Raw genomic sequence first — 13,652 nt, forward strand, 5'->3', positions numbered from 1 at the left:
CACCTCGCACGCCGCGTCTCGTCGTACCGTCATCTGCTCCAGTTGGTGTATCAGTGACTCCTGGTGTCGATTACGCTGCTGCTGCAAAACAAAGAAAGGCACCACCGAAGGTGCCCGAATCTGCTTCTCGAGATGAGAAGCTACCCCGCGCCGAAAAAGGTTTCCCGCAGGCGTCGAAGGAGAGGCGGCCGCGCAAGGCGCCTCGCAAGAGCCAGTGTGGCACAGCGGAGCCAGATATTGCATCTGGACTGAGGGCTGCCACGCCGAATACGGCGCTATACGTATCGCGCCTGCATGTTTCCGCCACGGCAGACGATGTGGTGGAATATCTTCGCAAGAAGACCCGTTACGAGTTGAAAGTGTTCCAGCTGCGATCGCGACATTACGTGCACTTCAGCTCGTTTGTGGTGCGCGTGCCGCGGCCGCTGCTGGAAGCCATCGCGAGCACGGACTTCTGGCCGAAGGGTGTGATATTTCGGCGGTTCCGTGGGAATCTGCCGAATCCTACACCAGAGCAAGTGACGACGCAACAGAAAACTGGGTCACGAAAATGATTTTTTAGTATTTAAGTTTTTTATTATTGTATATATATGTTAGTTTGTAAGGTATGTATCTATGGGCCTTAGTAGCCTGAAAATAAATGCTTTGATTTGATTGATTGATTGATAATCATCATTGCGCATACAAATGAAAAGTCATATTATATTGTGTCATACATTTTTAGCCATAATATTTGATGACATACTCAGCAGTTGTCATACATTTTTTGTGCATATAGGTTTTGATTATAATTAATCAAATGTCATACCAGCTAAAAGCATATTTATCGATATTTATAAGGTTTTTACGTATAACGTTTTGTAGCATAATAATTTTCAACCATAATGGTTTACATAAATAATTTAAGAAACTAATTTTAGCCTCTCAACAACTCCTCGAAAAAAACCTTTTCCCTAATCTCCGTCCAAACACTTAATTCGACGGAGCCCCGCTCACGCGGGGCTCCTATTTCTGCGTAGTTTGCCCTTCGGGCATCTAAAGCAACCTAACGAACCTAACCTACCTATTATGATTAGTTTCTTTTATGACCACTAAATATATGACTTAATTTTTTATGACTATATTAATACTATGCACTGCAATACTTCGAACGAAAAACAATTATGGATATCAAGCAGATGACTTAAAATTTTATGCGAATTAAACTAATGACTACAAAAATTATGACATAACTAATTTATGACAAAAACCCAGTTATGCTCAGGATAATTCTGACTAAAGATTTTTATGACTTACAATTTTATACATAAAGTGTTATGACAATTAAAAATATGACAAAAGTTGTTATGCGACCAGAGGGAGTCCCAGCACATAGAGTTAGTAAGGCGTATAGAGAAAGGGAACGGTGCTCTGAACACCGTAGTCTTGACTTCGTGCTTGGCCAATTATTTTTAGTGTTTGTCAAGTCTGTTTTTAAAACTGAACTGAAGTGTGTTTTTATGAAATCACTTTCAATGACCGCCGTTTAACCGTTCGACCATGAGAGAGGGAACACAAGGATTGCGATTAGTCTAGCTCCCTCACGATGTTTTGCTCAAAAAGCTTCTAATTTTAATAATATTTCATGCTTAAGTTTTGAAAAACTCATTGGCCCGAGCCGGGTTTCGAACCCACGACCCCTGGTGACCGCGGTTTATCTCTAGGCTACGGCTTCCAACTGGATCTAGAAAATGTTATCTTAAAATGTTATATCTCTCTCCCCAATGTTCCTCTTGCGGGACATTGTTGCGGCTCACAACAACTGTGCCTGCAATGGTTAAGATTAGTAGTTTTTTAAAGTGGGACCGTAAACCGAAACAATAGATGATACTCAGGAAACCAAGAACACAACTAAAATAATCTTCGAATTGTTTGCAATAGGTTTAGATTATACACTTTCACACACTAGGGTTCTCACTCGTCCGACACAACACTCACAACACCCAGTGATTTAACGATTTTTTTCCATGAGTAATATTTGCCGGCAGCCGTGGCACTGAAGAGCTGACACCGCCGGACCTGATCCTCATGAGCATGCAGTGTATCGCCGCGCAGGAGTACTGGGAAGAGTCCGGGAGTCAGGATGATGACGAAACGATCCGGCTACCTTGTACGTGACATTTTTATTATACAAAAAAAAAATAGTAACGCAAAACTTACTCATAGTGCACGGCTTCACAGATAAGCGACACAAGCCGGTCAGCGTTGTGACGGGTGCCTAAAAATTTTAGAGAGGCCTACTACGCCTACTTACTTTTGCCAAAACAAATTATTGACATATTTTACAAATTATTGTCATAATTTTATATCCGTTTCCAGCTCAATCGAACATCTGGAAGTGGCCTCGAATTTATAACATGATATATTATAAACTCAAAGAGATGTCATATACCTACTTTGGTTGGAATAGGCCTGATGACAGTAACAAAGAATCATGGAAATAATGGTTTCAAAGAAACATATATGTTAATATGATTCTAAAAAATGGCCCAATCTCAGTATAAACTGAAGGATTATTATTTATTAATATATTCAATAAAATAAAAGTACAAAATTCTCCAGTCGGCCATTTTCACTGAAACACCAATCAGAAGCGATCTAAGAAGTGACGTCATCAATCCATGACATATTTCTTAGAGCAGCATAGACAACCTCATTTACCGTAATCCATACGTCCTCACCAAAGAGATTGGAGGTTCAAAAAAAAATATTATTTCGCCACTAAACATTTATTACGTCCAAATAATATTATTACACGATATAAAGTAAATATTTATTGGTTATTTTATTAACCGACTTCAATTTCATAGAAGGAGGAGGTTCTGTATTCGGTTGTGGCTATTTTTTTTTTTTTTCTATGTACGTTCACCGATTACTCCGACATCCGTAGTCCGATTTGAGTAATTCTTTTTTTGTTTGAAAGGAGCTACCTCCGAGTTGGTCCCATTTTAATTTGGTTCTGTTCTGATGATGGGATCCATGAGGAATTGAGGGAACTCCTCAATTTTTAAAGGCACATGCATGGTGTTTTGGGCGTTTTCTTAAGCAACTCGAGCATTTTCTCCCGAAAACCACCAATTTGATGAAGTAAACCTGATGATGATGATTATTTTGATGATAATGATGATGATTTCTTTAAATGTAAGTATGTTCAGCGATTACTCCGGCACCTGTGATCCGATTTGAGTAATTCTTTTTTTGTTTGGAAGAAGTTACCTCCAAGGTGTTTCCGTATTATTTTTGGTTCTGGTCTGATGATGGAATCCATGAGGAATTGAGGGAACTCCTCAATTTTTAAAGACACGTGTTAAGTGATTTCGGGGTTTTCTAAAGTAACTCGAGCATTTGCTTCCGAAAACCACCAATTTGATGTACTGCAACTGTAGCCTTACCACGTGTTTGACATTGACATATTCGCTAACGTCTTATGCATCTAAATGTAACTTTTTATGCATCTCGCTCACACTAAGGTTAGTACGAGCGAGATGCATAGGAAGTAAGTTACACACATGCGCTAGCGAATATGTCAATGTCAAACTCGTGGTAAGCTGGTAAGGCTACTGATCGGGGGTTAGGGTTAGGAGTTAAGGGGTCAGGGATTAAGGGGTCGGGGAATGGCGGTTGAAGGGTTGCTGGTTCAGGATCGAGGGGTTCCTGGATCAGGAGTTCATGTGCTGTGAGGTTGAGTGATCGGGGGGCTGAGGGATTGGGTCAGTGGCGGGGCGGGCGGATGGATTTAGTTGACAGGAATTATAATTTCCCAAACGGACTCGAGAAAATTCCTAATTACATATTTACTAAAGTAATAGGTACACGAATTTAGTGTAAAACATGATATTGTTTTTCATTCATGCGTCGCGCTGTTAACAATGCGTTAAAACTAAAAATGGTAAAATAAAAACTTTTTACAAAAAAAATGAAACCGACTTCAAAAAGGATGAAATAAAATATTATCCTTTTTTATGGCTATGCGTTACCAACTGATATGTTTGAAGTCGGTGCCAAGCCAAGTAGTAACAATACCAGTCAAAAATAATCAGCTTTATGGCTATAAATCCCATTAGAACTGTACTAATAACTATTATAAATGTGTAAATAATTCTGTCTGCCTCTTTGTCGCCTTTTCATGGCTAAACAACTGAACCGCATTAGGTGAAATTTGGCAAGAAGGTAAATTCCTTGAATTGTTTTATATTTTGAAATGTGGTCCTCTGGATGAGGGACGGGAAATAACTCAGTCCCAATCCCACATTTGCGTGCTATAGACTGTTCGAGCATTAGTAAGAAATGCTCTTTAAAAAATACGACGGCATAAAAATGCATTTATATTTACACTAATGTGCCGACAAACATGGTACAGACTGCGCCAAGAAGGTTTGATCGTGTGTTCTGAGGTGTGTTCTTAGGTCCAGTCGTCAGTGATATGTTTACACTTTTGCACCTTACTCCTTTGTAATAAGGCGAAAAGTGTAAACATATTTTTAACGTCCACTGTACCTGCAGAAAGTACGTTCATTGTCGTCGTGTAAGGCAATCCAACGTAGGTAAATCCTTATCGAATCACACCAAAGTCATGGTATGCTTCAAAATTTGGCTTGGCACCGACTTCAAACATATCAGTGGTAACGCATAGCCATAAAAAAGGATAATATTTTATTTCATCCTTTTTGAAGTCGGTTTCATTTTTTTTGTAAAAAGTTTTTATAAATAAAATGCTAAATAGTACGATATTTCACCAAAAAACTTTTTAAATTATTTGGCTGAATGGAACTATCATTGCCATGTTGGCTGTCGTAACCAGAAAAAATGAAAAATGAAAAAGTAAAACCGGCGCTCGGTATTTTCACTAAAAATTTACATGTATCTAAATAATTAATCTTAAATTGCAACCGTGTGAGAGTTTTTGTATAAAATGAGTTATTGTGATTAATTTTTGTAATGTATTTATCACCCCTAATCGTAATATATGGTGCTGAATTAACAATATCATTCGGGTTCAAGGCAAAATTCGTTACTGTAAGTATGTAAACAATATCTACCACCATCTAATTTATGACGTCACAAATGGCGTGCGAGGCGTTTTCGCGCGAGGTTTAAACTAGCTACAATAAAATGCAATTATTTATGTAGAATCTTATGAGTATACCTGAAATATTGTGTTTTTTCGGAACCAATACAAGTGTACCGACAATATTAAAAGGGATTTCAAAATTTGTCATCAGGCCTATTAGTAATAAGTAGTATATACATATAGTGAACAGCATGTTTTGTTATACCCTTCCAGGGTCTATTATGTAACCTATGTACATAACATACTGGTAAGCAAATAAAGATCTTATCTTAAAAAAACTAGACCACGCCCATTTCAATAAATACTGTTGCCTTGCAGGGCTGTCGGAGCAGAACAGCGCGGTGGTGCAGCTGTGCGCGGGCGCCGCGCACGCGCCGTGCGCGCCGCACTCGCTACACGTGGCGCGCGTGGCGCCGCGCCTCGTGCTGCTCGTGCTGCGGGACTTGCAGATGAGGTAGGCTGTTTGAATTGTCCCTTTGAACGCCACGCCTATCGTGTGAAACGCGTCATTGTGAACCTTGTTGGAATGCACGAAGGTTGATATTTGGCTGTAGCCGCGCGTGTCATTTGACGTCTTTGGCCGTCAAATGTTGACGTGTAAAAGTGCCCTTGTGGCCTATTTGCTGAATAAATGTTGAAGAAATTTGAAAAGGGTTAAAGACTAGCACATCTAGAAAAAGGCGGCAAATACGAAAAATTTAGAAAGAATTGATCTCCCATGATTTCACCATATACACGTACGGTGGCTAAAAAATAACTGTTTTGGGATAATCGAACGAGCGAGCGAAGCGAACGAAGTTCTTACATTCGACTTGGGACACGCGGCTGTCTAGGGGCACGTCCCGGCATTTCGATGTTTTTAAGCTGAACTATCAAAGGATAGTTTGATACTCAAGAACTTAAGTAAATTTGTTCTAATTTAAATGAAATTGGGTAAACGTGTAGTTGAGGGCATTATATTTTAGTCATTAAATTATGAGCAGACTCGATCAAGGGGTTATTGAGCTAGAAGAGCTTAGAAGGCTAAAAAGCTATTTGTGAGGTGTCTTGCTATTCTGGTCATCTTTTTGCTAGAAAGTATGGTGGAGTTTGGTATCAAATGAAAGTGCTCGGCTTGTACTTTTATAATATCGTTTTTAAATTTACCATTTTGAAATAATTAGCAAGATAAAAATAAACATAATATAGGTATTTGACAGGAAATATTTCGGCTTACCACAGATACAGTATCAGTTAAGGGCTCCACAGACCTTGTAATATATCCACGCGATTTTTGATCCATTGCCGCCTATAGTGGGACATAAAATAGTAGAAATTAAATTAAATGGAACTCTAAAATTTCCATACTATAGTCGGTCAAACAAGTTTGTCAGTAGAAAAAGGCGCGATATTAAAATTTTCTATGGGACGATAACCCTTCGCGCCTACATTTTTTAGCCGCTTTTTTCTACTACAGACTATAAATTGTTGCCATGTGTAAGCATTTTACGTCAAAAATGTGACAGCTACTTAGAAAGTGGCGCCCTCATTTATTAACCGACTTCCAAATCTCAAAAGGAGATTCAATTGTGATTTTTTAAAATGTTTGTTACTCCATATCTCCGTCATTACTGGACCGATTTTGAAAATTATTATTTTGATTGTATGTATATGCATACAGATTGGTCCCATTTTTGTCAAAACCCAGTTCTGATGATGGGATCCATGAGGAATCGAGGGAACTCCTCAAATCTTAAAGGCATACATATAGTGATTTATGTGTTTTATCAACAAATCAAGCATATACATTCAAAAAAGTGACATTTGATGAAGTGGAACTGCTGATGATGATCAGACCGGAACTCTTCAACGAAGCATAGTTCACGTTTGGCGATTTGTCCTCTTCGTTATGTTTGTTAAGCAAGTTAAGTTTTTAAGCCACATTTTTGTCAAGCTCGAGTTCTGACGATGGGATCCACGAGGAATCGAGGGAACTCCTCAAATCTTAAAGACATGCGTATAGAGATTTTTGTATTTTCATCAGAAAATCAAGCATTTTCATTAAAAACTGTCGCATTTGATGAAGTGGAACTGCTGATGATGATCAGAACGGAACTCTTCAACGACGCATAGTTCACGTTTGGCGTTTTGTCCTCTTCGTTATGTTTGTTAAGCAAGTTAAGTTTTTAAGCCACATTTTTGTCAAGCTCGAGGTCTGATGATGGCATCCATGAGGAATCGAGGGAACTCCTTAAATCTTAAAGGCATGCGTATAGAAATTTGTGTATTAAAATCAAGAATTTACATTAAAAACTGTCGCATTTTATGAAGTGGAACTGCTGATGATGATCAGAACATAACTCTTCAATGACTACACGTTTGGCGATTTAGAATTTCGATTTTGACGGAGCTGGCCCTGGAGCCAGACCTGACCCGGATCCGGGCTCTTATCTGGACCTGAACCCGGTCCTGGACCTGGACTTGGACCTGAACCCGGTCCTGGACCTGGACTTGGACCTGGACCAAGACCTAGACCTGGACCTGGTCCTGGACCCGGAACTGGACCCAGACCCGAACTCGGACCCGGACTCGGACCTTGACCCGGAAAACCACTGATACCTAAGCTAAATAAACCACTATGATTACCTACCATAAAATGTAGGTATAAAGTATAATGATGCCTAACTTAGGTACTAGCCCCTCCCGCTCAAACCCCCGTACACCGCACCGCACGCGCCGTTAAGTGGGTTAGGTTAGGTTTGAACTGCGATCCTCACAGAACCTAAAAAAAGTGGGTTAGGTTAGGTTAGAACTGCGAGCCTTACAGAAACGAAATGCTACTAGAAAAGTGGTTTTGGTTAGGTTCGAACTGCAATCCTCACAGAACCGAACTGCTATCAGAGAAGTGGGATCGTGAGGCTAAAACTGCAACCCTTTCAGAAACGAAATGCTACCTACTAGAAAAGTGGGTGGTTTTACCTCCTTTTCTACATGTGCACCATCTATGTACAATAATCTTTCACCGGCCCCCATAGAAGTCGGTTTGTTTTTCTTGAAAATTATTTTCTACTATTTTATGTCGAACTATACGAGTAAGTAGGTGCAACAAAGTCAATCGCTCTATATAATTTTTGGCAAACCGCGAGTTCTCAGATCGGGGCGAACTACTAGTATAATAGTGAGCAACTTTTACTATGGGACCAACCCCGAGATCGCGAAAAAAATCACCCTTCCATAGAAAATGGACCAGCCAAAATGTATGAAACAGTCAAATTGTTTTTCCGCGATTTCGGGGTAAAAGTTGCTCAGAATAATCCTAAACCCTCGCTGGCAACGGGAATGCAGTTATTTTTTAGAGCCACCCTATAGTTGCAACTAACGTATGGCATACGTTAGTTGCAACTATGTATAGGGTGTATTATGCAGTTCTATACTGTATGTAACAACCCGTGCTCATCAGCAGAACTCAGTTTTTGTAGATACCTACATATTTTTTATTTGAGTACAGAACGTAAACATGGACGTAACTTAAATAAGCAGTCGCGCTTCCACACTATATTATCTGTGGTGCCCGCGATTTGTTTTATATGCTCCATCCTGTAGCAGGTGGTCTGTAAATATGTTGTTTAAAAATGTTATTTCTACAATTCATAGGGAGGTGGGGATAGCAGTGAACATGGCGTCCCAAATCCTGTCCAACTTGCGTAGACTACTGTTACAGAGGAATTTAGAGCTGTTGCCCAGCACACTCGATGCCTTGGAAGCGGCATTAAAAAAGGTAAATAACTTTCAGTAATGTTAGGTATAACTAAATTGGACACTTGAAGGACTGCCGCGGACTTTGAAGATCAAAGTTTCGTCTATTTGCCTCACTATCACTTGTATATTCGAGCGACAGAGAGGCAAATAAATAAACGAACGGACGAAGTGGTTCGCGGTTATAGCCCGGGATCACATAAAAATTAGTACTCCCATGCTTAATTGTGCTGAATCTGTGGCATTACGTAAGTACATCTTTTAATTCACAAATTCTATGGGTTGGTCTGTTATATCTGTGATGATGACTTCACAGTCAAGGTTAAAAATATGACGGAGGCACGGGCGACGGCAGTGGGCATAGTACCTCAATGTATTACTTCACAGCTAAATCAGTATGCTACCTTTGCTACCAGTGCATGAAATAAACATTCGAACTCGTTAACCATACTAGTGCCTACTAAAATATCTAGGCGTTATTGGGATGTATTTGGATTGCACTCAAATAAAAGGATCGCATAAAATCGTTCAAGTCTTTATTAAAGTCAAGCTAGGCCGGCTCCAACCGTACACCTCGGACCCGAGAAGATTTAGCCCTATTTGGGACCGGCAACAAACTCGGCGGGACACGTCTTTTCAAAACAACACTTCTTCTCTTTATTTTACAAAGGTAAGGTTTTAATCACACGTAAGAAATCAAAATAACACTTGGAATAAAACACTTAGCTAAATGGTTAAAGAACGTTGGATTCTATAAGCTATCAGAATAATCCTTCAGGTATAAGCCTTCAGGAACGTGGCGAGTTAGGCACGAGGTTGGCTAACGAGTACGTCCGACTTCTAGCGCGGTCCGATCAAGACTGCCTACCAGCGGAGAAGCCTCGCTGCCCCAGTCCTCCCGCCTCAACGTCAAGTTGGTCAACCTGCTTGACCAGTCTACCAACATAACGACAAAAATGCCAACCTTCATGCCTACCTTCACCCAAGAGAACCCTCTTGACGTTCCAAAGCCTTCTACCTGTCATCTTAGTTCAACAACACGCCAATAGATGGCGTTACTCTCTACGTTATCGATTTCGTTACAACTTCCAAACAGCAAACATTGCTAGTAGCCAAACATTGCTAATCAATTGTATACAGGCGTCTAAAACTATGAACTGTCACGCTGCAATACGTCCTTCTGGAGTCACGCCCCGACAAATATAAATCACAGTGAATACGAATTTTACTTTGAAGTGTGTAAGGTCGTTGAGATTTTTTTGAGGCGTATTCATATTTAGATACGACTGACTGTGCTTATTATTTTCAGACAACCGACGCCCTTCGCAAGAACAAATCGAACGCAAATCTCTGCGCGCGTCTATCGAGTCGGATGCTGGAACTGCGCAAGTCTTGCACGACCACCACTCCCCTCACACCGGAGACTACGGCCACGGCCATGCACACCGCTCTAGAAACTGTTATAGGTAAAATTTACTACTGCTTTATGAGTTCTAAATATAGGCGGAATACTTACCTAAAACAAATCGAACGCAAGTCTCTATCGAGCGGATGCTGGAAGACTTTATTTTATTTTATTTTATTTTAGTTTATAAGACACACCAACAGTACATAAACAAAGCAAGTAAAGTTACATAAGTACAGCAGACACGTATGATATTTATGCACCAATAACAGGTGTGCAACAACATTCAAACAGTTCGAGGCTTTTATACACTACTTTACAAACTATAACTATACATTATAGACCAATAGTGGGACCGGATTTTTGCACTAAAAGTTTTGATAATTCTAAAGATGAAAAAGTGATACTTATCTGACATGGGACATATTTTTAAGCATATTTGTAAAATATGACGAAAAGTTAGAACGAGCGTTAGATATAAATTAGGTATTTATATATTTTTAGTAATGATTTTTTAATATTGAATTAAAGTGCAATGTTTAAGTTCCATCGTTTATAATATGTATGACGCTTTATAATGTAAAATTATTAGAAATTTTTTTAACGTGCTTCTTAGTCAAACTACAAATTAGCTTATTATTTTGTCGATATTGAATTAAAGTTTAATAAATCCACAACAACATATCTAAATTCTTAAGTTAAGCAAGTTAAGGCAAGCTAAAAATTTAGAAGAATAAGATATATGCTTTAGAATTAATATGCGTTTTTTGTCCTATAATATCTAATATTGAATTAGAGTCTGTAAAAATAAGTCTATTATAAAATAATATACGCAGCCATATTATGGAAAATAAGAAATTTCGGTGTGTAGCTTGCATTGTAATAGTAAAATATATTTAAAAAGGCGCGAAATTCATACATACGCCGCGCTGGTCCGTCAGTGTCGCCGGCGCGGCGCCCGAGACCCTATCATAGCCTACCTATACCTCGCCCCTCGCCTCGCCCCACCTGCCGCTCACAGCACTGTCTGTCTTTTCTTATCATTCATTTGTTTGTTTACTGTGGACATATATAAATTAGATGCGGACATTACGTGAAATTAAAGGGGTCCCTTTGTTTCCCATAAAGTTTTAAGTCATAATGTATTGTTTGTCATATAAGAACCTTCGGGCTCTCGAATTAAGGTTTATTTTTGAATGGCCTTAGTAGCAGTTTGATAGCGTTGACTCGGCTCGGAGAGTTGGCGAATTGGCGATTCATTCGCCGAGTTAGCGGATCGGATACCAAGTTATCAGTTAGTTTAGTGGCCGAGTTGATTAGGAAGAACATTTGAATTTCGAAATTGTAATAAAAATGTACATGATATTCACAACTATTTTTTACCATAGTTTGTCAAAGGACTGTCTCATTTCAAACATAGAGAGAATCATCATACTATCTTTGACTTACACTAGTACTAGCACCCAAAAGAAAAGGATGAATATAGTTTTTGTTTTTATTTACTGACAAATTGGTTTGACCGACTATACCTATTTCTGGTTCCTATTGTCATGTCCTGTCCTATTCAACGTCAATATCATATTATGTATATTATAAACCAACTGCTCAATATTACACGTATACATATTGAATATACAATAAGGTAAGTGACCTCACCTTATTGTATATTCCGTGTCGGCCGTATATTCCTATATACGGCCCACCTTAAATTAAAATGTTTTTTTTTTAATAAACAGGATATTAAGTATGAAAAACTCACTCAAATAGGTATCTTATTTATTGAAGTTTCTTCATTATACCAAAATAGTTATAAAAATATTACGATACTCTTGGAAAATATACCTTTTATAAAAGTCCTATTGTGGGCCTTATTGAACACTAGCAGGGTATTACTTAATCCCGCAAAAAATAATAATTTTGACAGTAGACAATAACAGATTTTATTGTTTTTAACTTAAGAGTTATACATATACAAATAACAATATTTGGTACTTCACAACAAGAGGATATTTATAATAAGTTAAAAATAATTCTTTTGGGCCTTATTAACTAAAGATATAAAAATTGTCTAGTTTACGCGAAAATAGTAGCCCAAGTAGCACAGATAGCTCTATAACTACTCACTTTTAGTTCTATCTAACGCTCTGTGCGTATTAAGACACTTATAAGAGCACACTCGTGGTCCTACAGCTGTATAATAGATCTCAGTGATATTTATATAGGTTAGGGCTGATTAAAAGCTGCATTACGGCTCTGAAAACTACCATTAATACGCAAAGAGTGATATAAAGGTATATTTGCTACGACCCTATACAGCTTTAAGGGTTATCAAATGCTTTAACCGTTATAAGGTCTGTTTAGTGGATAAAATTACGCCATGTGCTGTATAAGGAGGTAATTGTGGACTTTTATTACGTTGACTTATTAAGGGAGCACAAGTGAACTATTATGAAGCTAATAGACGTATAATGGAACACATGTGGCACATAATACAGCTTGTCGCTTAACATGTTTACCACTAAGCAGCTTTTATTACACTGACTTTTAAGGGAGCACGAGTGAACTAATATGAAGCCAATAGACGTATAATGGAACACATGTGGCGCATAATAAAGCTTATCGCTGAACGTGTTTACCGCTAAGCAGCTTTTATTACGCTGACTTTTTAAGGAAGCACGAATGAACTATTATGAAGCCAATAGTCGTATAATGGAACACACGTGGCGCATAATACAGCTTATCGCTGAACATGTTTACCGCTAAGCAGCTTTTATTACGCTGACTTTTAAGGGAGCACGAGTGAACTATTATGAAGCCAATAGACGTATAATGGAACACATGGGGCGCATAATACAGCTTATCGCTGAACATGTTCTCCGCTAAAGCAGCTTTTATTTCGCTGACTTATTATAAGGGAGAACGAGTGAACTATTATGAAACCAATAGACGTATAATCGAACACATGTGGCGCATAATACGGCTTAGCGCTGAACATGTTTACCGCTAAGCAGCCTATTATACTACCATTGGGACTGTCTGCATAGCGGCTGTTAAAACGTCCATAAGATGCCTTATAACTGTTTAGAGGTTCACTAGTGTATCGAAATAACGACTTGGACTTTATAGTGGGATATATAACAGTCGTATGCTGCATATAAGAATTTTAACGGTTCACGTTGCTTTTTAACATTGACCGCCATTTTATTGTATATAACCTACAAAATTGAAATTGCTTTTCCAACTTTTAAGGGTAACAATATGGTTTTGTGCCTGAGTTCTTAACCTAAATCATTAGTTTAGTACTTCCTATAACGTATTATTAACTTTTTATCTCATAATTCTGTCCGAACCACTGAAATAGTTTTTACACATTGTCACGTAAATATTCCTAGCACGGCTGTG

General features: G+C 38.6%; 2 protein-coding genes across 2 annotated transcripts in view; one reads left to right on the plus strand and one right to left on the minus strand.

Moving 5' to 3' along the window:
* LOC134794343 (ATP synthase subunit s, mitochondrial) overlaps positions 1-13,652 on the minus strand; it is a 242,433-nt gene that overhangs the window by 20,070 nt on the left and 208,711 nt on the right. The gene's annotated exons all lie outside the window — the stretch shown is intronic.
* Positions 1-13,652, plus strand: part of LOC134794346 (BLOC-3 complex member HPS1) — a 36,855-nt gene that overhangs the window by 4,473 nt on the left and 18,730 nt on the right. Inside the window, exons 5-8 of the mRNA XM_063766139.1 lie at positions 2,028-2,149; positions 5,429-5,564; positions 8,744-8,867; positions 10,155-10,311. Of these exons, the coding sequence (XP_063622209.1) occupies positions 2,028-2,149; positions 5,429-5,564; positions 8,744-8,867; positions 10,155-10,311 (539 nt within the window). The remainder of the gene's footprint in view (positions 1-2,027; positions 2,150-5,428; positions 5,565-8,743; positions 8,868-10,154; positions 10,312-13,652) is intronic.

The sequence above is a fragment of the Cydia splendana genome, chromosome 10 (genome assembly GCF_910591565.1).
Source record: "Cydia splendana chromosome 10, ilCydSple1.2, whole genome shotgun sequence".
NCBI classification, from domain to species: Eukaryota; Metazoa; Arthropoda; class Insecta; order Lepidoptera; family Tortricidae; genus Cydia; species Cydia splendana.